The following is a 27,310-nucleotide window of genomic DNA, read 5'->3' on the forward strand; positions in this document are numbered from 1 at the left end:
ACATAAATTGGCCAATTCATGTGTACCCGGCAGCCATGATAAGGCGATTCTTGTTGCCATGACCTTATGCCAATCCTCTCTTAGACTGAAGTCTACATCTCTAAGGGAACCTAATGTGAATCCACTCTCATATATAGACTTCAGTATAAGAGTGAATTCACATTAGGTTCCATTAAAGATGTAGACTTCAGTCTAAGGCTACTTTCACACATCAGGTTTTCGGCGTCAGGCGCGATCCGGCGTCGTGCCGGAACGCCGGATCCGGCAAATGTTTCGTAAAACCGGATGTGACGGATCCGGTTTTCTGCCGGATCCGTCTTTTTCTTGACAGACAAAACCGGATCCGTCTCATCCGGTTCATCCGTTTTTCTATCAGTTTTTCGTCGGATTACGCCGGATCCGGTTTTTAAAATTGACCCTTGTGGCCTTCCGAACGGGATTGGCTACTGGAAAACTATATATAGCATGTTCCTACAGCCCTTCTTTGACAGGTTGTAGAGGAGAAAGTGCAGGTTGGAGAGAAGAGCAAGTTATTGGCGAAGATGGATGTTGTCATTGGAAATATTTTGAAGAATTTGGCGGATTTTATAGCGGAGGCGAATCGTTTGAGGGTGATTGTTCTGGAGAAGGAGAGAGCGAGACAGCAGCGCATCAGGCATCGTAGACGACATTTGTGGATCCACCCCATCACAGCCAAGAGAATGATGCGTGGGGTCTATTCTACACTCTGCATGGACCTTCGACGAAACCCGGATAAATTTTTTGGATATGTTCGGATGAAAATGGAGAATTTTGATTACTTGGTGGAGCGCATTGCACACCTCATAAGAAAAGCGGACACCTATTGCCGCTTCTCTGTTTCACCCGCAGAGCGTCTGATGGTGACTTTAAGGTAAGCCACATTTATTGGATATGCTCGCATCAGAGCACACTTTCACTGCAATCTTGTTGGTGGTAGTTTGTATCTCCAAGTGTTATAGCTGAGTTTTGGTATGTAATGCTGTGATTTAAAACTAATTTATTGTTTTTTAATTCCCCACAGATTTCTTGCAACTGGAGAATCCCTTTCGTCACTGCATTTCCAGTACAGACTCGGGATTTCCACCATATCTGGAATTGTGAAGTACACATGCCGTGCACTGTGGGACTCCTTAGCTGAAGAGTTTTTACCAGAGCCCACAACAGAGAGGTGGATTGAAATTGCTGACAAGTTTCAACAGATATGTCAGTTTCCAAACTGCTTGGGCGCTGTGGACGGGAAACATATCCGCATTGTAAAGCCAGCTGGATCGGGATCGGAATATTTCAATTACAAGAAATATTTTTCAATTGTCCTCATGGCCATCGCTGACGCGGAATACAAATTTATTGCGGTTGATATTGGGGCCTATGGCCGCTCCAATGACTCTCAAGTTTTCAAACTGTCTGCCATGGGGCGTAAACTGTATGGAAACACCTTCCAGTTCCCACCACCTAGACCGCTGCCGCAAACATCTGGTCCACCTATGCCATTTGTCTGTGTAGGGGATGAAGCCTTCCAGCTGTCAGAACACCTTTTGAAACCGTACTCTAGCAGAGGATTGACAAGACCAAAACGCATTTTTAATTACCACCTCACAAGAGCAAGAAGAATGGTTGAATGTACCTTTGGTATTCTGACAGCCAAATGGCGGGTCCTATTGACTGCGATCAACCTCAAGACAGAAACTGTGGACGAGGTGATCAAAGCGTGCGTGGTACTCCACAATTTTGTTATCTGCAAGGAACCCATTTCCATTGAGGACACCTCTGAAGAAACCACCTTGCAAGATTACCATGACATTACCACTAGAAGTTCTGTGACGGTTTCAGTAATGAGGGACAATTTTGCACTATACTTTATGTCACCTCAAGGCAGAGTACACTGGCAGGATGACAGAGTGTGAAAGATTTGTGCCCTAACCAAACTTGTGTACCTTCTGGACCAACAGTATATACCTTTGCCAACCAAAGTTGGCTATCTTGTCATGGTCTTACTATTTTTAGCTTTAGGCCACAGGTGTGTACCTGGTTGTGTTTTATGCAAAGTATTTCACCTTTTAACAAAAGTTGTGTACATTGTTAGGAAATCACCAACAATAAACACAACTTTTTAGGTGAAATACTTTGCTTCAAACACAACCAGGAACACAACTGTGGCAAAAAGCTAAAATTTACCCACAGTGATATACCTGGTTTTGAATACCATTTCACCTTTTAAATACCCTGTATTTAACCTTTTTCGCCGCAGAAAGAAATGACAGACAACCAGTGTAAAATAATTTAACTTTTATTGGAAAATGTTTTTTTTAGTAAACTTTTTTAAAATTTTAATAAACTTGTTTAATAAAGCTTTGAAACCATAAAACTGAAACCATAAAACTGGTCATTTTTATTTAAATACACACATTATAAATCTGTGTAGTGTGTGGTGGAAATACTGCTGGAGGGGCTGCGGGACACTTCGACACTGGGAGTGTGGAGAGAGGACTGGGATCGTGGTGGGGAAGGAACAGTTAGAGGTGAAGGTGTGGAAAAAAATACAGAATGGGTGGACATGTGGGAAGCAGAAGAGGTGGTGGGTGGTGGAGTGGAGGGTTGGGCAGGGACTGTAGGAGCAGATGATGTTGATGGCAAGTTGTATGGGGAAGGAGTTTGGTACGGGGCAGGTTGCTGGAAGTGGGGAGATGTCTGGTACGGGGCAGGTTGCTGGAAGTGGGGAGATGTCTGGTACGGGGCAGGTTGCTGGAAGTGGGGAGATGTCTGGTACTGGGGAGGTTGCTGGTACTGGGGAGGTTGCTGGTACTGGGGAGGTTGCTGGTGCTGGGGAGGTTGCTGGTACTGGGGAGGTTGCTGGTGCTGGGGAGGTTGCTGGTGCTGGGGAGGTTGCTGGTGCTGGGGAGGTGGATGGTGCTGGGGAGGTGGATGGTGCTGGGGAGGTGGATGGTATGTAATAGGAGGGGGAGGATGGAAAGTGGCTGGAGGGGGTGTAGATGTAATAGGAGGGGGAGGATGGAAAGTGGCTGGAGGGGGTGTAGATGTAATAGGAGGGGGAGGATGGAAAGTGGCTGGAGGGGGTGCAGGTGGAGGAACTACTGTGGTGGGAGGAGGAGGTTGGGAGGTAACTTGCTGGAGAGCAGCGTGGCATGAATGCATTACATGCATCTGCTGGGCAGGAGAGAGCGTTTCCATGCGCTCCACAACAGACCTGAAAAAGGTGTGGTTTGACGATGATCTTGCTTCTGAATGCATGGTTTGCAGAAGTGTCTTCACCTCCACAATGCTGGAGTTGATCTGCTGAAAGCCTGCGGAGATTTGCTCTGACAAGACTTTTAGACAGTTCTGGAAAGATGCATTCAGATGCAAGAACTCTGGCGCATAAGTCTTTTCCTGACCCCTCTGCCGCTGCCGCCCAGTACCCGCAGGTGTACTAGAGGTGGCAGGGGCAGAAGGGTGGGGTAAAGGGAAAGCGATCTCCTCACCAGCAGCTTCATGTAATGTAGGCGGCCACGATGCTCCTGTGCTGGTGGATGGGACAGATGGGTCGAATGTGTGGGAAGGCGCAGATGTACCGGGGCGGTCGAAGTGTCCCTCGGTGCCGGTCTCCTCAGGGATCGCCTCAGAAGGGTCCAATCGTGCAGGCTCCCGAGTGCTGCTCACCGTGCTGTGGAATAAAGAGAAAAAAAAACAATTAAAATACTGACATGGTATGGCCCTGGCTGAAAAAAAAAATTTACATCTAACATTTTTTTTCACATGTGGTGTGTAATATTTACCTTCTAGTGACCATTGTTTCCCGGAGGAACGACAGGGCTTGTGCGTACTTGTACTTGCTCCTGCGTCCTCCAGATCCACTCGGGGCCCGCATCTCTTTATTGAACTCCTTCTTGAAACGATCCCTCACAGACCGCCACCGATTCACAATTCTGTTCCCTGAAACGAGAAAGGACAAAGTGGTTAGTATACAACATCAGTGTTTCCCAAACTCCAGTCCTCATGGTCCCCAGGGGTCATGTTTTCAGGATTTCCATAGTAAATAGAAATCCTGAACACATGATCCGTGGGAACCACGAGGACTGGAGTTCGGGAAACACTGGTTTACATCAAGCAACCGGTACTGTATATACTTACGCTCTTTAATCTGGGCCCGAACATCGAGGTCCTCCCAGCGGCCCACAAGGAGCGAACAGATTTCCTCCCAGAGTCGTCGGGTAACGATAAGGTCAGCATGGCGGCGGTCAGCCATATTCCAGAGCGGCTCCCTTTCTCTGACGAGATCGATGAGGTGGTCCACATCGAGTCCTCCATCCTCACCGTCAGAGTCGGGAGCACGCTGTGAAGGCTGTTAAAGAAAAAGACAAAAATAACATAATTAGCCTCCACATAAGAAATGAAATAAAAAGTGCAAAAAAACAAAGCAAAAATATTTATACTTACACGCTGGTGACCGCCGCGTTGCTGTCGCCGACTACCCTGGGAGGCACTGCGAGGACCTCTTGGCCGAGCACCAGATTGGGAAGACTAGAGAAGAAAACAAAAAATGTTATGTCTTTGGATGTAGGCATTTGTTTGCTGTGTGTGGTCTGCAGAACATTGTTTTCTATGTGTTGTGTGTAGTGTGATGTTGTGTTTCTGCGTTTGATGCAAAAAACTTACCAATTGTGAGCCCACTCCAGGTGTCTGTCCACCCCTTCCTTCTTCTTCTGGGAGCTCCTCTTCATCTTGTGATTCCTGTTTTGAAATAAAAGGCAATGAATAGACATATATTACAGAGATGATGGATTTTGGAAATAAAAACTTACCGTCAAACGCTGACGATGCGAGGGAGGGCTCCCAGAAGATGATGTGCTGTCTTCCTGGTGGCCACACTCCATGCCTGTGGGTGGTGTTCCAGCTGCTGCCATTGCTGCTGCTGCTGCTGCTGCTGCATCTATTGGGCGGCTGTTGAATAAAGAGAAACAAAGGGCCAATGAATATCTTGATATTCAATAGCCCTAGTTTGGAGGAATGGGGGATTTGATAATTACCGTCTCTCATCTGCTGCTGGCCTCCCCTCCTCAGCATGTTCCATTTGCTGCTCCATTTGGGGTGGTGGTGGTGCTGATGGTGCTGCAGTGGTCTCCTGCCTTCTCCTGCTGCGCTTGGTTGCTTTCTTGGGTGGCATGTTGGGTGTGACTGTGGGTCCCACAGTCTTGCTTTTATATATGTCTTGTGGGCAGAGCTACTGAGCATGCTCAGACCAAAAAACCGGATCCGGTGGCCGGATCCGGCGCATTGCGGCGCTCATAGGCTTTCATTGTGTAAAAAAGCCGGACTCGCCGGATCCGGCGTGTCCGGCTTTTACGCCGGAGACAAAAAACGTTACAGTAGCCGTTTTTTCCAGACGCCGGATCGCGACACATTGCCGGATCCGGCGAAAACCGGATGAAACGCATGGCCATCCGGCGCGATCCGGCGCAAATGCAAGTCAATGGGGGGAAACCGGATCCGGCATTGCATTTCGCCGGATCCGATTTCTGTCAAAAGCGCCGGATCGCGCCTGACGGCGAAAACCTGATGTGTGAAAGAGGCCTAAGAGAGGATTGGCATTAGGTCCTGCCAACGAGAATCGCCTTATCATGGCTGCCGGGTACACATGAATTGGCCAATTTATGCGCTAAGCATTCTCAATTTTTCATATTTCTGGTGCAGTAATGCAATTCATTTTTCATATTTCATGTTTGCATGCTATAGCGCTACAGAGTGCTACTTTTTTTATCCGTTTTTTTCTTGGACTTAGTCGTCCAAGTAAAAAAAAAAAAAAAAAATCGGAAACATGTCCAATTTTGATCCTAGTGTCAGATAAAAATCGACAATGAAAGTGTAAGGATCCATGAAAAAATCGGATATGTGCACATCCCCAAAGAATGTCATGGGTATGAGTGCTATCCACGAAAACCCCAGATAGCGCTAGTCCAATATAACCGGACGTTTACACGATTCCTAAGATAAAGCAAAGATTGGGGAGATTATGAGCATAGTTGGAGGAGACTAAAAGAGTAGAAGAGGATCCTCAGGTTGGCCTTGGCTCAGACACATTATGGAGGTCCTTGTTGGCAGCAGAAGACCATCACACTTGCCACTAGGGTCTATTGGAACCTGTTACATTGAACATGGTGCCTGATATGTCAGCAGTATGTCATAGATAGATAGACTGATAAATAGGTTTGCACAAAAATATTCAGTATTACATGTATTTTATCAATTAAAATTCCTGCCATTCAGGGCTTAGGAGTCAAGGGGGTGGTACTAATCAGTCACTGATGGCCTACTCTGTATTGTGGTGGGTCCACATGAGGGATGTCTCCACATCCGAGAAAAATGACCCAATTATTCTGATCGGAGTGTCATCAATTTTTCTCGGAGGTGGAGAGGAAAAAAAAAATGTTTCTCCACCTTCTCGTCTGTCAGTGAAAATCTGATCGCACTCAAATCTTATCCTAGTGCAGTCCGATTTTTTTTTTTCATGGATACGTAGGCTTCTGTGAAAACCAAAGCTAGCACTCATCTGAGAAAATCAGTCCTGCGCATGAGCCCCTGAGAGTGCCTACAGAGATAGATGCCAGTCACCAATTAGCGCCACCTACTGGACACCTTAGTCATCAGGCTTGTCTCCTTAGTCATCAGGCTTGCTCTGTACATGAGGTAGGCAACATAGCTAATCAGTAGAACTATGCTACATTACTAAATGGAGGTATTTGCTAATATTATTATACCTACCACTTATTGTGATAGTATCTTGGAGATGGGAATACCCCTTTAATGATGCTGTTAGTTTAGGACATAAATCCTGGTTCTTCTGAACTTCCTTGGGGTATTACAGGCACCTAATAATTTAAGCTGAAATCTCACGTTCTGCTATGGCAGAACCTTTTCGCTCACAAGAAGGACATGTCACGTTCTGAGTATTGTTTGACCTCTCTGAAATCTCCCTACATTCCACCCCCCTCAGGTCATTCTCACTTCAGACCAGTGACAACTGTTCCAGTGACTTTGTGGAAGTTAGAGAAGGAAATGACACCGGTGTATCTTTAGGACATTTCTGTGGAAACACATTGCCAAGTAATGTCTCCTCAATCATCGGTCACATCCTTTGGGTGAAGTTTTTGTCTGATGCTACTGTGAGCGGCCCTGGGTTTCGAGCCACCTTCTCCCACTGTAAGTCTGTCAGTTCACCTCATTTCCATCCTTTCTCAAAATACACAATAAAAATGTAAATAAAAAAAATTAGATAAGAGATAATAATAAATGCAAAAAAACTTAAAGGAAAAAAAAAATGTTTAAAGGGGTTTTCCAGTTTCAGAAATCCCCTATTTCCGATACTATAGTTTGTTTTAGAAAAAAACTGCACTATCCTCACCCTCCCTGGGTCCAGCACTGAGTCTCCACTACAGCTACCAGTGTCCGTCGTCATTGTCATCATGTCGACAGCATGGCAGCCAATCAGTGAGCTCAGAACGGGTGATATCAGTAATTGGCTGCAGCGCTATCAACATGACGTTGACTCTGCAGACAATAACAGACACCGGGAGCAGCAGCTAAGACTTAGCACTGGATCCAGGGTAAGAAAGGCACAGTTTTAAAAAAAAAAAAAAAATTGAGGCTGTGTACCCACGTAAGCGTTTTTTTTCCGCTTTTCTACTGGCAAAAGCGCTTAAAAAACGCTTACAAGAAGCATCCCATTCATTTTAATGCATAACGCACTTTTTGTGCACATTGATGAGTATGAGTATGAGTATTTTTACCGCGAAAAAAACGCATCGCGGTAAAAAACGCAGCATGTTCATTAATTTCGCGGAAAAATCCACATTTCTAACTATATTGTATGAGCAGGAGGATGCTCCTGGAAAAAACGCATAAAAAAAGTGCAAAAATGCACAAAAATCGCGGAAAAAAACGCGTGTTTTTCCTGGGAAGGAGTCAGTTTTTTTTCTGCATATGTGGGTACATAGCCTCAAGCTCGGGAAGAGAGGTTTTCTTAAACTGGAAAACCCCTTTATACTGCTGGAAAAATATAATCAAAATCTTGGCATGCTGCATAAATCAGATCTATAGAACAAAGCAATATGCTGCGTATCTTGATATTGTAGCTCAGCTCCATTAAGATGAATAGATTTGGGCTGCAATACTATCAACAACCAGCGGCTGGAGGAGGCGCTGTTTTGGAAAAGAAGGTATACGTTGTTTCTGTAATATCTAATCAATTTTTATTCCATGCCTTTAGTATTTGGGAACAATATAGAAGGAAGCTCTGGACAAGTTGCTTCTCCGCTGTGGCCCAGGCAGTACCCTCACCATTCTGACTACACCTGGAATATCAATGTGGAATCAGGTCGCATCATCGAGATTACAATTTTGGAGATGGACATTGAAGACCACGCAAGGTGCAACTATGACAAACTAAGAGTAAGTTTTAATCCCTATCATTTATGGGATAAAACTCTTTTGATATTATTATGGTCGCTTCATTGGGTATTCCTACTCTAAGGACTTAGGTCACATCCACATACCCACCAGGAAGGTGCAGACCTCACCTAGCTACAAGACCGGGGGTCTAGTGATCACTGTTCTTCTATTCTCACCATCATTCTCCATACATTTCAATGAAGAAAGGCTATGGTGAAGTCTATGGAGGAGCCCTGCAGATCCTTGTTCAGTAGAAGAGGGTCCCGGAGATTGAACCTGAATCTAATAAATAGTTCGGCATTTCCTTGAACATAAATGGCAGAGATGGGAATATGCCTTTAGAGAATAAACTTTTTTTTTAAATTATTGATCAGTCTTTTGCAAACTTATCAATTCTTGTAATATAACTTTTACCTTATTTTGCTTCTTTCTCACAAACACCAGGCTGAATGTGCAGATTTAAACGGTTATTCCCATATTCGCAATATATATATTTTTTTTCACAAAGCATGACTATTGTTAATATACAGTAATAGCCTGACAAAAAAGTTCCTTTCATGTACGTTTTTGTCTTTTTCTTCATGTCCTGCTAATCTGTGCATCCAGCTTCACAGAGATGAATGGGTGGTCATATTCTTAGCTGCTAAAACTACATTTCCTAGCAGCACACTGCTTCTCCTCAGTGCTGCATGTCTCTCTCTCTGCTCTCCTGTGGGCTTTCTCATCAAGACAGATAAGTAGTTCACAAAATGTAGAGACACAGGTGAGAGATGCAAAGAAAGAAAGTGGGTACGAAAGTAAGGTGAGAGAGATGTACAGAGAAGAGAGAGATGGAAAAACAGAATGAAGTAGAGAAAGAATGAAAGAAGGTGAGAGAGAGGTACAGAGAAGAGAGGGACAGAACAGAAAGAAAGAGAAAGAAATGTGAGAGAGAGGTACAGAGAAGAGAGAGATGGGAAAACAGAATGAAGTAGAGAAAGAATGAAAGAAGGTGAGAGAGAGGTACAGAGAAGAGAGAGAGGGACAGAACAGAAAGAAAGAGAAAGAAATGTGAGAGAGAGGTACAGAGAAGCGTGAGAGGGGGAAGTCAAACAAAGAATGCAGGGTGAGAGGGGTACATAGAGGAGAGGGAGGGGGGAAACAAAGGAAGAGAAAGACAGACAGAAAGAAACAAAGGTGAGTGAGCGGTACACAGCAGAGAGAGGGAGAAACAAAAAAGAAAGCTGAGAGGAGGAAAGAAAGAAAGAGGATGAGAGAAAGGTACAGAGAGGAGAGGGTGGAAGAACAGAAGGAAAGAGAGAGTAAAAAAGGCGAGCGAGAGGTAAAGAGAGAGGGAAGAAAAGAAAGAAAGCAGGGTGAGAGAGAGGTAGGTACAGAGAGGGAGAAAGACAGAAAGAAAGGAAGAAAGAAAAAGAAAGAAAAATTGAGCTAGAGGTACAGAGAGGGGGAAGAAAAGAAAGAAAACAGGGTGAGAGAGAGGTACATAGAGGAGAGGGGGGAAACAAAGGAAGAGAAAGACAGACAGAAAGAAACAAAGGTGAGAGTTACAGAGAAGAGAGAGGGGGAAAGAAAAAAAGGGAGAACGAAACAAAGAAAGAAAGGTGAGAGGAGGAAATAAAGAAAGGATGAGAGAAAGGTACAGAGAGGAGAGGGGGGAAGAACAGAAAGAAAGAGAGAGTAAGAAAGGTGAGCGAGAGGTAAAGAGAGGGGGAAGAAAAGAAAGAAAACGGGGTGAGAGAGAGGTAGGTACAGAGAGGGAGAAAGAGAGAAAGAAAGGAAGAAAGAAGGAAAGAGAGAGAGAAAGGAAGAAAGAAAAAAGAAAAATTGAGCGAGAGGTACAGAGAAGAGAGGGGGAAAGAAAGGGGAGTGAGATGTACAGGGAGGACAGAGGGGGCAAGAAAAAGAAAGCAGGATGAGAGAGGTAGAGAGAGGAGAGAGGGGAAAAGAACAAAATAGAGAAGAACAAACATTATAAAATGTCACCAGCTTACATTTGCTTTTACGTTTGTTAAAAACATATATTTCCATATCAAATAATCAGTGTAATGGGTAATAAGTGGGTTGTGTACAATGTATAAACCATTCTCTTTCTTACAATGCCTTTGAATGTTCCAGTTCCCCTATGATCCTGCTCTCCTGAATGCATAGCAAAGTTAACACCGCTGAGGGAGCAACGAGGAGCCTGTGACCGTGTCTGAGGGCTGTTTTATTGGACACTGTCATTAGGTGCATCTGTTTTTCATGAATTAGACCGGGTCACTAGTGGAGTTGGTGCAAATCGATTTGCAAGTCCCATTCCATCGGCTACAGCAGGGGTCCGTGACTGCTGCACGGCGGAGGGAGGGCGCTCCACCTCTTACCTGCTGACCTCCGCGGCTCTTCTGTTGATTAGTCCGTCCCTCGTAATGTGAGGTTCCAGAAATTTCAGAACAGTCTGTAAAAATAAGGCGTCTTTTTCCCCCATCCATAAAAAAAATGTAAGATGTCCGTTATGTGTTTGAAATTCAAGAAACATCTACAGATTATTTTGATTGTAATTATCATCTTTGTACAGTGACTGCAGCTGAATTTTGGGCTGCAGACATGGATCACTTATAATAATTTATTATGGTTTTCCAATTCGTCAGTAAAAAATATTGTCTGGATAGGTTATCAATGTCTGATCGGTGGGGATGCGACACCCGGCACCCCTGCTGATCAGCAGTTCTCAGTGTCAGCCGGATCTGCTCAGTTATGGAGCCGCACAGCACAGTTTCGTCTGCTTGTATAGGCCGCAGACGGGTATTGCACATCCGCCACCTATTCACATTAATATGGGGCAGATGTGCAGTACCCGGTCGGCGACACATTACAGTAGACAGAGCTGCACAGAGCAGCTCTGTAACAGCAGTTCTAGCCACTACAAGCACTATCAGTGCTCAAGGTATGTAGATACAACACCCTAATGAGAAAAGGAATGGCAACACCCTTTTGCCAATTTATTCATTATTATTTTCAGAAGGAATAACAGAAGAACATCAAAATACAGATTTTTAAAAAACAGATAATTTTGAATTGTTTCTTCATGGGGCTTTATACTAAGACAGATGGATTGCCCGCCAGGCAATGACACAAGAGGGTGCAGTTTCCTTTACCTTTACTTTGCTTTGTAAGTGCAGTCCAGGATCCAGATTACAGATGGAACAGGAGTTGATCAGCCTGGAAGCAACTTAGGAATCTCTCTATGCAGATGGGTTGTGTAGTCTCCTTCCTAGCGCTTCTCTGAGGTACTTGCAGTTCTGAATTACACTGAAATTCCTCTTGCTTGCTCTCTTTTAGAACTCCTCTCGTATGGCAGACAGCCGTAGCCTCCTCTTTCTGGCTGACACGTTGCTGCTGTGCCTCCGAGTCTTATGTGGGAACAGAGCAATTACAGCCTCCTGTTCCTCCGGTTTCTGCTGCAGGAACATCAGTATCCATACAACCTCGGATACCGGACTCCGGACAATGCGCTTCAGCTAGGAGTGAGCCTGAATTCTGCTCAATCCTCCAGCTCCCCTCTCCCACATTCACACACTTCGCCTTCTCCATACGAACTTCACTAACTTCCCTTTCCTGGCCACAGAGAGCAGCTCCTCAGCAGCTTGGGTTCAGAGCTCCCTCTGCTGGCCTGGAGTGGGAACTGTGCTGTGTGTGTTCCTAGGAGGAAGGTAATGCCACTGTGGCGACCATACTCCTGGCGGCGCCACATAGACATTTTAGAAGAACTGTCAGGCCCATGTAAAGTTTGCCCCCACCTTGACTGTGGGCTTTATCATGCTGCCGCTGCTTTTTGCTAGTGCAGCAGCTGTTTTGTACACTATAATCATGTGTTTTCTTATCTGTGTGTAATGCTGTTTTGAATTGTACTTCTTTTTGCAGATATTTGATGGACCTACCATACACTTTCACGTGATTGGCACGTATTGTGGCGTTGTCCCTCCACCTTCACTCTTCTCCTCTGGTAGCACAGTGACAATACAATTCCTGAGTGACAACAGTATCAGCAATAGGGGGTTTCTCCTGGAATGGAGAGCAGTCAATGTATCCCCGGGGCCAGTACCCACCATAGCTCCAGGTATGAATCTTAGCTGCCTGTAAGGAATTATAAAAATATACATTTTTCAAGTATTTTTTTTTAATTGTTATAACAAGGCTATTGGTATCAAAATTTGAGATTGAGGGCGCCATTTCATTTTCCATCTCTAGAAGATTTCCTGACAAGGCTGATCTACTACTGCTGTTTATTCGTTGTATCACAGGTGCATGTGGTGGAGCTTTACGGACCGGAGAAACACCATTATTCCTTTTCTCTCCTGGGTGGCCCAATATGTACGCACCAAGGATCGTATGCACCTGGGTGATCAGGTCTCCTCAATCCACGGTGGAGCTGAATCTCCTGTCAGTGGATATTGAAGCACACACCACTTGCAGTAATGACAAGCTAGTCATCAGAGATGGTGAGAGATTATTCTATAAAGAATATAATAAAGTGAGTGTCTACTATTTATTATCATATTTTTGTTTGTGATTTTGTACTTCACTCTTCTGAAGCAGATATTCAATTTCCAGGACACCACTAGAAGGATCATAGTCTGCATTATGCTCCAGTGCTCCCTCTAGTGGTGACTGCAGGCATCCAGAATGTTATCTATTAAATCTATGTCTATCCATTATCATTATTGTTGTTGGTAATATAATTTTCAAATTTTATTAATATATTGTATTATTTTTTTGGCATCAAGGAGACAACAACATTGCCCCCATACTTGCCACTATCTGCGGTAGAGAGATTCCAGGACCAATTCGATCATCTGGTGATGCTATGTTCTTATACTTTGCTTCTGATGCCAGTGTTTCTGGAAGAGGGTTCAATGCATCTTATCACAAAAGTAAGTATTCTTTAATCTTATTCTGTACATTTAGGGTTGGTGACTGACTCCATCCCCCCTTGGTACTGATTGATAAAAACCTGTTTAGCACTCCCCGCCCCTGAGGAGCTGTATTCATAGCAAATAAGGGGTAAGGAGTTGGAAATGTGTCATAGTAGCAGCATGCAAACCTCATCTTCCATAACAAGGGTCTCTAATTTGATTTTTGCTATGGGGCCCCCTCTCTTTTATATACACTCTATACAAAAAAAGACAAAAGTGGCAAAAGTGCCGTACACCCACAAAGAAGTGGGTTTTTCTTTAATGTACTTTTTCCTTTTATTCAGGTTGTGGTGGATATTTACATGCAAACAGGGGACTGATCACATCACAGAATTACCCCGAAAACTACATCCCCAATCAGAACTGCACGTGGCACGTCCTGGTCACCACTGGATTCACAATTGCCGTCCATTTTGATCAAACATTCGAAGTACTGAACAACGATGACTCCTGCGGAGGAGGAGACTACTTGGAGGTACCTTAAAAGGGAGACAGATTTATCCTTGTGGCTGTTGTTGGATAAATCTTTTACATCTTTTGACTTTGTAGTCTAAGTTTACACATCCTACTAGTTAGTTTACTGTGTTCCAAAATTTAGAAACATAGCGTTGCACGTAAGGCCACACCCCTTTTACAACAAACTACACCTACTTTTTTGCAAAGCCACATTTCCTTGCACAGAAAATGAAAAATAGAAATGTTATAAATGTGGCGCAACATAGTTTTTGCTGCAAATTTGCAAATAACACCCACTCAATCGCTGTCTGCACCCACCGACACCTTAAATGATTCCGTCACCGTTCACCTGTTTCAGGATCGCGTCCGTATTCAAAGTGGGAAAATATTGTAATGAATCAGAACACAACAATGAATTTAACTCAAATTGTGTACTTTACCAGATGAAAAATGGACCCGATGAGTCAGCCCCTCCACTTGGAAATGGAAAATTTTGCGGCAGGAACGCGCCGTCCACCATGCACACCTCCGACAATGAACTCTTTGTCCGATTCATCACAGACGCCAGTAATGAAGGGAAAGGGTTTAAATTCAGATACGAGGCAAAAAGTCTAGGTATGTGATCATTTAATTCAGATGGCCTCCGGACTCTCACGAGTAAATATGACTTTCTCTGGTCATTCTCCCGTGTGTAGATCTTGCTGGTTGTACACTTGTTACAGCGCCCCCTGCTGTTTTTGAGACTCCTTCTCAGAACGTCCATCTAATGTGTCCACTGCAGGTGAGAAGAAGTTACCGTAATGCTAGTAGACAGATTCTTAGCGACTGCTCTTCACAGTAACAGGAATCAATCTGCCACCTGCGGGAAGGTGATAGAAGTGAGCTACTGAGCATGTGTGACCCCCGACACGGACACATCAGGATGACGTTCTGAGAGGGAATTAAGAGAACGCCAGAGGGCGCCCTAACAAGTGTGGAATGGCAGCATCAACACCATTTCTCATGATTTTATTGTTATGTTTTGTGATCCAACAGACACATTTAATACTTATTGACACAGCCCCTTTAAAGAAAGGTCAAATGTCCAAAAGGCTCATTTTCTAGTGGCTCTAGTGTGTCCCTCATAACTCCTTGTGGTGAACCAAGCATGAGCTGCACCTTATACTTATTAGAGGGGTACTCCAGTAACATATTCATTGTATAATGGAAAGTTAATAGTTTTTTAAAAAAACTGTCAATTTCTAACAACTGTGAAAATTCCTGCTTATGGTCATTAAACAGGTTACCATTTGTTTTTTTACTTAAAGGGGTTATCCGGGAATATTTATTTTTTTACTATGATCCTAAGAACTAATAGACAGGTAGTTGTGCCTATGGTTGTTGTGCCCGCTGCAGACCTTAGCCGCCACTGTGCAGTCACTGACCAGTGCTGTCACCCACTCTGCTTAAGTCACATCGACAGAACAGCGGCTTCTGCTCTGCTTTGTTGGCAATGCGTGACTGCCGATGTCATGCTGATTGACTGCCGGCATCCTGCTGTGTGGAATCGGCTGTCAGTCAGCATGACATCAGAAGTCACACCACGCCAACAGAGCAGAGAGGAAGAAGAAGAGTTGCTCTGTCGATGTGACATCAGCAGAAATGCCGGCAGCACTGCTCAGTATATATACATACTATATATGTCGTGATAACATTTTGTTTATGATTGTGCTTATTTCCAGCGTGTGGAGGAACCATTTATGTCACAGACTCCAATCCCAATGGTTTTGTTACATCACCAAATTATCCTAATCCTTATCCTCAAAATACAGACTGCGTGTGGGCCATCATAGTACCGAATGGTGAAGCTGTGGAGATCCACTTCCAAGATGAATTCTACATTGAAATTTCTGACAAGTATTTTTACTTTCCTAATACTTTCTATACATTTAATGAAAAAAAATTAAAGCTATGGACACCTTCATGTAATTTTATTTTTTTTTTAATCCACCATTCGGTTCCAGAGATATGGGCCTTTTGATTTAGGGCTAATTTCTATGTTTTTTTTACAAGAGGGTGTGGATCCTCTGGGGTGTGGCTCACATGATCCTCTGGGGCATATCTTTAGACTGCTCTGGAGTATTATCCTTTGATCCACGCCCCCTGGATGAATAGCATGAAAATTTACACCAAATAAAAAGGCCCATATCTCCGAAACAGTATGGTGGATTTAAAAACGTAAATAAATAACTGAACAATGAGAGAAGCAGCGGGAATAAAATAAGAGCAAAAAACTGGATACTTCCAGGGAAACAAAGAGTCAAATGGTGCAAACGTTTTTGATAAAACCCGATTTTTGTTCTGTGAATTTCCTTACCACGTACGCAGCAAAAAAAAAAAAAAAAAGCCAGGTGTGCAATTTTAAAACTTCCGGCCACATGCCAACTAGACGTTTCCGGCCTCTCTCAATACACTTGCATTGAGCCAGGCTGCCCACATCTAGTTGGCATGTGACAGCATGTATGCAAATAACATACTTGTGGTCACAAACCCACACCGGAGAATTCTCACAGTGCACAGAGTGTCACAAAGAGTGACTGCAGACTTATAGTCTAAGGCCGGTCAACCCCTGATGAAGCTTAGCTGTCACATTACTATGGAGTCATGGATAGTCCCATTTTTAGTACATTTTTACATCATGTTTTGACTTCTAATACAAAACACATTTTCTTAGTTGCAGCAGCAGTTACCTGGAATTAAGAGATGGTGCGGATTCTGCCAGTAGGGTCCTTGCAAAACTGTGTGGGAACACATTACCTGTCACCTATAAATCCTTGGGCACAGCTATGTACGTGAGGTTTAGAACAGATGGCGGCACACCCCGTGCAGGATTCAATGCCCAGTACTCAATAGGTAAGCTGCTGGACCACCATAATCTACCATCTGCTGCAAAGAGGAGAGGCTCCTGCTGCAGACAGTTGTCTTACAGCCAGACACAGGAAAGTAAGGATGAGATGGAGGACATGACTGATCTTCTGGGGCACACAAAGACATAGTTTCACCAATTTACTAGGTCACTAGATACTTTATCCTCTTATATTTGATAACATTTTAATTTTACGTGTTTGCAGCTACTTGTGGAGGAGCACACTATGGGCAGAGCGGCATCATCCAGAGTCCTGGTTACCCGACTCAGAATTACCCCGACGCCTCCTCGTGTGAATGGTTTCTCCATGGTCCCACAGGGCATTACCTCATCATCAGATTTCAGTCTCTGGATCTTCAGAATTCCTCAAATTGCTTAAGTGACTTTGTAGAAATCCGTGAATATGACGCATCTGGTGAGTTCACTCGTATGTCACATTCTATAGCAGGGCTGGAGTACCTAGGTACGGTGAGGCCCAGAAGTATGGAGGGACTGGGCATCTGTCTCCTAATTAACTCCTAGATCTTATAGTGCAAGGGTCGGCAACCTGCAGAACTCCAGCTGTGGTGGAACTACAACTCTCAGCATGCTCTGACAAGTTTTTTCCCTGTATCCCCTTTTCTAATGCTTATTTCCAGAAAGTAAGCCAGTGCCAGGCCCCACTAATGCTGCATTAGTTATTTAAAATGTCATATTGCATTTTCTAGTGCAGACATTGAGGAGAACGCCATGCAAATAGAATATTCATTTTTTGGTGTAATTTTAGCCCATTATTGACTCATGAACATAATACTTTCCAGTACAAAAAGTACATAAAAATATATATATTTTTTCTTTACTTATATAGGTAAACTATTAGGAACATTTTGCAATAACACAACACCAGGAGAGGTGAGGACCTCCGACAGCTTCGCCTACGTGAAATTTGTCAGTGATGGATCTGTGAATGCCAAGGGATTCCGCCTCCACTATGAAGCCAGTGTAGAAGGTGCGACACTCAGGGCAGTGGAACTCCCGTAATCTCGGGTAATCCCTGGCTGGATGCTTCAGGGGGTAGGGGTTGTGAAGAGTTGTAAGCAGCACTTTGCTATGGATTGTCCAGCGGGTCAATCATCAGATTATAATTTCACTTATTATTCATGCTGATACTATAATACAAAGGTAAAGTTCTACATCTCTACACCTCTTCTAGCTAGGGCTGTCGGCTATTATGCAGCGTCAAGCCTACCAGCTGACTCCATTATGTGGAATATGTCATCAGAAAATGTCCTATTGTTTAAATCAGGTTTTATGTTAAATATATTTTATTTTACTTTTTGATATTTTTTTTCAAGTTTGTATCTAAATAAAAAAAATGGAAATCTCACCATTTTCACACGGGACACTAGGTCAATTACTAAACTCACACATCCTGTTCTTTACAGATGAATTTCAAGCAGTCTCATTATCATCACAGACAGGATTACAATGACTGAAACCACCTGATCCACCATTCAAAATAGGGCATGTCACAGCTCACCTCCTCCCCATCCTGTATAATGACTAATAACACCACTATATACAGTAGATAGCACAGGATCCACCATTCACAATAGGTGATGTCATAGCTCCCCTCCTCCTCCTCCTGTACAATGACTGATAAGACAGGATCCACCATTCACAATAGATGATATCACAGCTCACCTCCTCCCCATCCTGTATAATGACTGATAACACCACTATATACAGTAGATAGCACAGGATCCACCATTCACAATAGGTGATGTCATAGCTCACCTCCTCCTCCTCCTGTACAATGCCTAATAACACAGGATCCACCATTCACAATAGGTGATGTCACAGCTCACTTCCTCCCCTCCCTTCACAATGACCTTTGCCCAGATCATAAAGCTTTAACAGAAATACTTGTATACCAGTCAGTAGGGTCAGATCCCGACTCTTGCTGATTATTTCCATGTAGCTGAAAACAGGATATATGAGTTTAATATTTGGCCTAGTGATGATGATCAGTACGAAAATTGCAAAATGTTAAAATTTTTCTTTAATCTATTTAGAGATAAGATAAATTATGAATAGAACATTAGAAAATAATACATTGAATATAGAAACTTGATGTAAACAATAGGTGCTTTCCTGCCCTGTTATTGTATGTCTGTGGCGCACCATCGTGTTTTTAGAAATACTGTTTGAAATCAGAAATGTGGAAACGCTTTATGTTACAGAGTGCGGAGGGGATATTAATGGAATCACCGGGACATTACATTCTCCTAATTATCCCAATCTGTACCCTCATAATCGTGTCTGTGAGTGGAGAATAACAGTACCAGAGGGGAAACGTGTGACACTGACGATTCACGACCTACAACTGCAAGACCACCAGAGCTGTACTAATGACTATGTGGCTGTAAGTCCTATGGAGAAGTTCTGGGGTGTTTATGGGGTATTTATGATGCACACTTCAAGGTAATGTTCAAATGGGGGCAATAATCAATCCCAGTCAGACCAGCTACCATTCAGGAGACGCCAGAATCCATGGCACAGATTACAATCTCAGATTAGGCAGAAAAGAAAGTTTATACTCAATTAATCCAAGAGATCTGAGCAGTGTTGCACAAGACAAGCAGTAAGGCTCAAGTCACACAGTATGGCACAAGCTGAATGGTATGGCTCAAGCCGAGCAGTACATATAATTGACAAAAAAAAAGAGAAAGAAATAGGCCACAAACGGGATCACCCTGGATAGGAAATAGCATATATGATACAAATTTTATTGAACACAGCAAACAACTGCAAAAAAAACTTTAAAAATGGTCACACATGTGACACATACACAGATGATACAATGCTCATAATAGAGCTACCTACCTGCTACCAACTAACACCCTCACCGAGAATGATACCTGTAACCCTAGGTCCATGTAAACAAGATTCTCAATAGGAAAATTAGTGAGCCCACACAAAGATAATATAAGTCAAAAATGAGTCAGAAACATCAATAATATAAAAGTGCAGTGAACAAATGATGCATTTCCAACAATAAACAATACATAGGATAATGTAGACCCAAAAGGAATCCTGATCAGTATGTGGTGTATAAGAGAGATAGAAATGTACACCGAATAAACCACACATATAAATAAAGATACCCAGCCCTAGATCAAGTATAGGGAACAACAATGACCAGATCAACCAGACCATTAGGGGCTAGAGGGGGTCTAGGTGGACAGAGAAATCTCCATAGCCACCCTCAATGGTAACCACATACGCCAATCAGCACAATACAAAACCCATGTGAAGTGAAGTGGAGCAGGTAAGGCCAGAGACCCGACGCTTGTCGCCACTCTAGGTGACTTCGTCAGGAGTGAGCAGTACGACACAAGCCACGCAGTACAGCACAAGCCGAGCAGTACGGCACAAGCCAAGCAGTACGACAGAAGCCAGAAAGTATAACACAAGCCACGCAGTATGGCAGAAACTGAGTAGTATGGCACAAAGCCGCGCAGAACGGCACAAGCGGAGCAGTACAACACTAACCACGCAGTACCACACAAGTAGAGCAGTATGGCACAAGCCGAGCAGTGCAGTGATGTCATTGTGCCGTCTGCGCCGGGACTGTTTGGAGGCCATATGTCTACGCCAAACTATGGCCTACAGGACAGGTAGTGGTGGAGCATGTGGCCTAAGGGTGTGTGCACACGCTGCAGACTGCTCTGCAGATTTGTGAAAAACCGCAGGTAAATCTGCAGGTCAAAACACCTGCGGTTTACCTGCAGTTTTTCTGCGGATTTAGCCTGCGGTTTTCCCCTGCGGTTTGACACCTGTCATGGAGCAGGTGGCAAACCGCTGCGGAATCTGCACAAAGAATTGACATGCTGCGGTTTTGAAACTGCAGCAAATCCGCGCGGAAAATTCTGCACCGTGCTGTGGATCTGCAGGACCAAATCTGCTGTGGATCCGCAGCGTGTGCACATAAGGCTCCCTGATCTAACACATCATCAAACTGTTTTGATGTTAAAGTATCACTTGCCTGGATCACCACTGCTACTTCTATGTTCCTTTTGGTTCCCCCCTACGTCACCATTGATTCTTGCTCCCACGTGCTGTAAGTTACAGTAATACTTCCGTTACTTTGTCTTCCGATCTGATTACAGGTGTACAATGGTTATCGCCATCAGTCGCCTCTTTTGGAAAAACTTTGTGGTAGCATCGCTCCAGACACAATAATCAGATCTTCAGGCAACACCATGAAAGTGTCATTTATCACAGATGGGTCCATGTCCAGCGGAGGATTACAGGCTACATTCACTTCATTGGAAGATGCTGGTAAATAACTATTAAGGGCTCATGCACATGGCCGTATTTTTGCTCCGAATGCGATCCGACAACCCATCGGACTAATGTTAATCTATGGGGCCGTGCACATGTCTGATTTCTTGCATGGACAGAGCCGCTCCAATGAAAAAAATTGCAGATGGATCCAATTATTGGTTCACACTCGTCCACGCAAGTCAATGAGTCCATGGAAAACATCGGGCTGCACTCGGATGACTTCTGAGTGCAGTTCAACTTTAAAATGTCAAATTTTGACCATTGCTTTACGCTTTAGTTCAAGCTGATACAGCTCGGTTATATATCCGCCCCACTAAAACCTTGCACGTAACGCCAGACACATTTATCTTGCAGTTTGCGGTGGGTCACTCATGGAAGCTACTGGGGGAAACTTCACATCTCCAGGATATGATCAGGTGACGAATTACGCAAAGAACCTGAACTGTGAATGGACCATTCACAATCCAAACACCTATAACTCAACGACATACATCGAGTTCAAGGCCCTGCAGCTGGAGCCGCACCAGGACTGCCAGAGCGACTTCATAGAAATCCGCACGGATCACGCAGAAGGCGAGGTCATCGGCCGAGTGTGTGGACGGACAAATCCGTCTGTTCCTCTCGCTCTTGTTGCTGCCAGAATCTGGGTGCGTTTTGTAAGCAACGCGGAAGTGGAAGACCGTGGATTTGTGGCTGATTATTTATTTACAGGTAAAGATCACAGTCGGTCATATCTGTCATATTTGTGTTGTTGTCGGACATGGCTAGTAGCACTTTAGCTGATGGCCTCTGAAGTCGGTCCAATGATCAGAGCTTTATTCAAACAGGTTCCATTTGACAATCATATATAGGGGGTTGGATTCCATCAGGGAAATCCTGATGAGATCCCTAGATCCCATTTTAAAAGTAAAGATGTAGCAGGCGCAAATTCACAACTTCCGCACTACAGTACTGTCAATATCTCCAATGGTTAAAATTGCAAAGTGCTGGTAAAAATCAAGCAACTTGCTAATTTACTCGTTAATAAAAGTCTTCTACGTTCTCAAGAACAGGTGGATTTTACTATTTAATGCTCACTGTTTAGGTTACTGGCCTCCCCCACAGTCTAGCATTGGTGGTTGAGCATGCACAGTGCTTACAAGCTCTTTTTAATAGAGCTTGTAAGTGCTGATTTATAACTGGCGGGATTGATGCTGCAGAGGCAAAGCTTCCTCTGCTTGCAGCATCAGGGAGACGCAGCCATGCTGCCGGTCCAAACTGTCAATTTTCAGGAGCACACCGCACCCGGCAATCACGAAGTCGGGAGGCAGGGGAGCAGATCAGCGGCTCCCAGTTTGCACGGCAGTCTTTTTCCATACCAAGAGTCACTGGGTAAGTTTCTCTATTCTTTAGAGTGCAAGCTCTTATGGACAGTAAAGTCCTCTAGTGATAATCTCCTGATAAAATAGTGATTTTTCCTGAAACTACAGCAAGCAGCCCAGTAAGTGGCACATCACTGGAGTCAAGGTCTCTGCCCTTACATCATGCTGCTCTCAGATTAGGTGGCAAAAATCTGGTAACAGATTTTCTATAACGATTCCTTATAATAATAGTTCCTGCTCTGTTGTAGGTTGTGGCGGAGTACAGAGTGGGGCGTCCGGAGTTGTCGCTAGCCCCAACTTTCCTGAAGAATATCCAGCTCTCAGCCACTGTGCCTGGCTCTTGGAGGCCCCAGAAGGAGATATAATTACTGTGAGTCTTTTCTGAAAAATTCCAAAAAGTGCTGATCAGATCGTAAATGAGCAGTAAGTGTAGAGTCACCGAGCATGACCACTACTAGAGGGGATGTCCTACTGTATCCGACCTTAATTCATGTGAAGACCCAAATCCTAAATCTGTTGGTATCCTGTGCACAGAATCCATACCCCATAGACCACCGGAGCCTTAAGGGGTACAGAATATGCCCATAAAGTTTTTTGGGGGTGTACCATAGACCTATAGAATATTGAAAACATTTTGGGAGTGTTCTTAAATATCCCCATTATCTACTCATGACTGTTTGCTCTGGTGGTCATGCTAATTAATAATAATAATAGTCTTATTTTTATATAGCGCTAACATATTCCACAGCGCTTTACAGACATTATCATCACTGTCCCCGATGGGGCTCACAATCCAAATTCCCTATCAGTATGTCTTTGGAGTGTGGGAGGAAACCGGAGAACCCGGAGGAAACCCACGCAAACACGGGGAGAACATACAAACTCCTTGCTATTGTCAGAACCATACAACAACGTGTAATAACGGGTCCAAAAAAATAAACTAAATAAGTAAAAACTTCAAAAAGTTCCATTGATCCTCTTACACGTTTTCTTCCTTAGTGACAATATTAGTATAAAGTCAACGGGTCATGGTGTGGATGTAAAACTATATCACATTGTCTTCATTTCTAGCTTTCCTTTGCAAATTTCAACCTGGAGTATCATTCGGTTTGCCGCTGGGATTCAGTCACGCTCATGAACGGAGCGTCACCCGGCTCACCCGTTATAGGACAATACTGTGGCACCACTTCTCCGGGAACAGTACAGTCCGCATCTAACAAGCTGTTCGTCATCTTCAATGCTGAGCATTCAATGAATGGTGGAGGGTTCTATGCCAACTGGACATCCGACTCACTAGGTGGGTAACACGTCCTTCTTCCATGGTCCCTGTTTACCAACCAAAATACGAACCAAGGACACATCATAAAAGGGGTGACATCTGCTTTCAAAATGGGGCAAACATGACCGCCCCAGACCCCATTCTCTGCCCCCTGGTCAAAGAGCGGATATTCCCACCACCTGCCTGGACAAGGAGGCTGCCATGGCTTTCTAGTCATTACATGGCCACCATTATTATGTATAGCTGTCCTTGTAATATAAGAATAGCTCAAATCTGCCAAATCAGGAGCCGCACACAGCCAGATCCCAAGTGGAGGACCCCTGCTTTTATGATAGCCATACAATATGTGTCAGTAGGGCATAGGGACATACATTTTTCTTGATGGACCACCTGTACAATCTCAGTAGTGTTCATCATTACTATTCTAATAATTTTTCTTGTATATTTCCAGGGTGCGGTGGTTACATCAGTGCAGACAGCGGCAATATTAAATCTCTAGGTTGGCCTCTAAATTTCCCCGTCAACAGCAGGTGCACATGGACCATCCGGACACAAGAGAGCAGCCATTTTGAACTGGATTTCAATGAAAACTTCAATATTCCAAATAGCAGAGGACAATGTGAGAGAAGCTTTGTGAAGGTCAGTACAAATCAGTTATGTTCCATAATTCATAGCTACATTCAACTTTTTTTTTTAAAGTGACCGTCCAACTTTTATGTCTGTATATTTTTGGATGCAGCACTTAGCTGTCATTCATATCTTAAATCAGTTGGCCGACCATAACGATATATCACCTATCAACTAATCTAGCCAATACGTTATTGTTCGCTTGGGACTCCCACCGTTGCTGAGAGCAGGACTCCGAAGTCTCCCATTTGATGGGAGCATGAGTCCCAAGTGCCCGCCGCTTCTCGATTCATTGTCTATGGAACTGACAGATGCTGTTATCTCCATCAGTCCCATACACAATGGGACCCATGATAACTGAAAGCCCTCTAGGAGATTTTGCACTGGGGGTCTATGAACTTCATGTTACGCCAGTAATATGTCTATATGTCTTGATGCGGTCACCTATGCCGATGGTAGGTAGGTAAATCTCTAGTGCATAATTGAGGACTCCTGAACCTCAGTGTCTCTTATAAAGCAGAGATATTTCCTTCAAAAAAGTCCCAGCTGTGATATAGATTTTGGTATCTTACCCCCAAGATCCAAAGAGTTTACAATTTTTTATTTCTCTCTGTGACCTTCGACAGGTATGGAGCGGTGCTGAAGAGACAGAGGAGGCCCTGTTGTTAACAGCCTGTGGAAACACCATGCCCAGTCCTATCATTTCTCCCGGCAATACCGTAAAGTTGACCTTCCAATCACAAGATGATCCAGGAAACGGCTTCATGACCAGCTTCAACAGTAGTAAGTAGCAATCCCAAGTGGTCCATAAACAGGGCCGGAAGGGCATTTTAACCCCAAACTCCAAACATCTCTTTATGTATTATAGTATTATACAATAGGGGTAGGCTTTGTTAATTTTCTATTGATCATTCTTAAATGGATTCAAAATGTTATAGTTTTGTCTCAAGCCAGAATTAAGATCTGGATCTTCACGCTGACTTTTGTGCTTGTACTATGTGTGCTTTGGTCAGATAATCACAGAGATCAGAGGTAATGAAAAGCAGAAACATGAGAGCGAGCGTCGTAAATAGCTAATATAAGACTAATAACACAGTCGCAGAGCCGAACACGTGTCAGCAAGATGTCGGGAAATGATGGCCATCTGTGTTTAAAAAACTGCTCAACCTGAAAAAAAAGTTAAGAATAACTATTTATAGGGCTCTTTTATCCTAGAAATTAGCGATATAGCATTAGAATGTTCCAATAATAACCATTTGGTGGGAATCTGACCGATGTTACCCCCAATGATCACAGCAGTTAGACCCCCTCCTTGATTTTAGTTCTTTCTGCCATCAGTTTGTTCGGCCCTTTTGGGCACAGAGAGGTCCATTTCCTTGTGATATTAATGATTTTATTTTGCAGGGTGCGGTGCAAACTTCACAAAGTTGAGCGGTCGGATTGTTTCTTTGAATTATCCTAATAAATACGAGAACAATCTAAACTGCAATTATACCATCCACGCCGACGACAGCATGTTCATCGCCCTCACCTTCCTTGCATTCGAAGTTGAGGGTGAGTGTTTGCAGCACATCAAAACCACGGAGATTATCTAGTGAAATCCGCATTAGCGGTGTAGAGTTGGTAGAAGTATTCCAAAACCATCTCCGGCTTCAAAATAAAAATAATACAGCTGAAAGCAGTAAATGCAGTAGAGCCAACTGTGCGGACAGCACCTAGGATTAGAAGAGATATTTAACATGCAGGTATCTTGAAGCAGCAAAGCTCAATTCACCTATATTGAGCAAAATCGCACACGTCTAGTTGGAATGTGGCCAGAAGTGTTATACTGAGCAAAATCGCACACGTCTAGTTGTAATGTGGCCAGAAGTGTTATATTGAGCAAAATTGCACACGTCTAGTTGTAATGTGGCCAGAAGTGTTATATTGAGCAAGATCACACACGTCTAGTTGTAATGTGGCCAGAAGTGTTATATTGAGCAAGATCACACACGTCTAGTTGTAATGTGGCCAGAAGTGTTATATTGAGCGAGGCTGCACACATCTAGTTGTAATGTGGTCAGAAGTGTTATATTGAGCAAGATCACACACGTCTAGTTGTAATGTGGCCAGAAGTGTTATATTGAGCAAGATCACACACGTCTAGTTGGAATGTGGCCAGAAGTGTTATATTGAGCGAGGCTGCACACATCTAGTTGTAATGTGGCCAGAAGTGTTATATTGAGCAAGATCACACACGTCTAGTTGTAATGTGGCCAGAAGTGTTATATTGAGCAAGGCTGCACAAATCTAGTTGTAATGTGGCCAGAAGTGTTATATTGAGCAAGGTCACACACGTCTAGTTGTAATGTGGCCAGAAGTGTTATATTGAGCGAGGCTGCACACATCTAGTTGTAATGTGGCCAGAAGTGTTATATTGAGCAAGATCACACACGTCTAGTTGTAATGTGGCCAGAAGTGTTATATTGAGCGAGGCTGCACACGTCTAGTTGTAATGTGGCCAGAAGTGTTATATTGAGCAAGATCACACACGTCTAGTTGTAATGTGGCCAGAAGTGTTATATTGAGCAAGATCACACACGTCTAGTTGTAATGTGGCCAGAAGTGTTATATTGAGCAAGGCTGCACACATCTAGTTGGATTGTGGCCAGAAGTGTTATATTGAGCGAGGTCACACACGTCTAGCAGGAATGTGGCCAGAAGTTTGCATATGGTTCTACATGATTACATAGAGTGACTACAGACTTTTATTGAAAAACATGGACAACCCCTTTAAGCTGTTCCCTATTTAATGCTAAATATCCAATTAAAAGGGATATAGCCTTATAATGCCCATATGGTGTCATAAAGTGCCCAAAGATGACATACTTTGTTGGCATATAGAAATATTTGTCTATATAGTGCAAGTGTCCATACAGTGCTAATCTGTGTCTGTACA

The 27,310-nt window shown here is 43.6% G+C and overlaps 1 protein-coding gene across 1 annotated transcript in view; it reads left to right on the forward strand.

Annotated features, from left to right (window-relative positions):
* Nucleotides 1-27,310, forward strand: part of CUBN (cubilin) — a 180,968-nt gene that overhangs the window by 135,734 nt on the left and 17,924 nt on the right. Inside the window, exons 37-55 of the mRNA XM_073581881.1 lie at nucleotides 7,010-7,215; nucleotides 8,282-8,463; nucleotides 12,364-12,559; nucleotides 12,744-12,941; nucleotides 13,227-13,373; nucleotides 13,700-13,890; nucleotides 14,315-14,486; nucleotides 15,593-15,767; nucleotides 16,585-16,763; nucleotides 16,982-17,191; nucleotides 17,624-17,764; nucleotides 18,999-19,180; nucleotides 20,928-21,099; nucleotides 21,460-21,816; nucleotides 22,715-22,836; nucleotides 23,538-23,763; nucleotides 24,197-24,384; nucleotides 24,999-25,155; nucleotides 25,777-25,926. Of these exons, the coding sequence (XP_073437982.1) occupies nucleotides 7,010-7,215; nucleotides 8,282-8,463; nucleotides 12,364-12,559; nucleotides 12,744-12,941; nucleotides 13,227-13,373; nucleotides 13,700-13,890; nucleotides 14,315-14,486; nucleotides 15,593-15,767; nucleotides 16,585-16,763; nucleotides 16,982-17,191; nucleotides 17,624-17,764; nucleotides 18,999-19,180; nucleotides 20,928-21,099; nucleotides 21,460-21,816; nucleotides 22,715-22,836; nucleotides 23,538-23,763; nucleotides 24,197-24,384; nucleotides 24,999-25,155; nucleotides 25,777-25,926 (3,551 nt within the window). The remainder of the gene's footprint in view (nucleotides 1-7,009; nucleotides 7,216-8,281; nucleotides 8,464-12,363; nucleotides 12,560-12,743; nucleotides 12,942-13,226; nucleotides 13,374-13,699; nucleotides 13,891-14,314; nucleotides 14,487-15,592; nucleotides 15,768-16,584; nucleotides 16,764-16,981; nucleotides 17,192-17,623; nucleotides 17,765-18,998; nucleotides 19,181-20,927; nucleotides 21,100-21,459; nucleotides 21,817-22,714; nucleotides 22,837-23,537; nucleotides 23,764-24,196; nucleotides 24,385-24,998; nucleotides 25,156-25,776; nucleotides 25,927-27,310) is intronic.

Source organism: Dendrobates tinctorius, unplaced genomic scaffold (assembly GCF_039654945.1).
Source record: "Dendrobates tinctorius isolate UK_male_01 unplaced genomic scaffold, ASM3965494v1 ptg000070l, whole genome shotgun sequence".
Classification (NCBI taxonomy): Eukaryota; Metazoa; Chordata; class Amphibia; order Anura; family Dendrobatidae; genus Dendrobates; species Dendrobates tinctorius.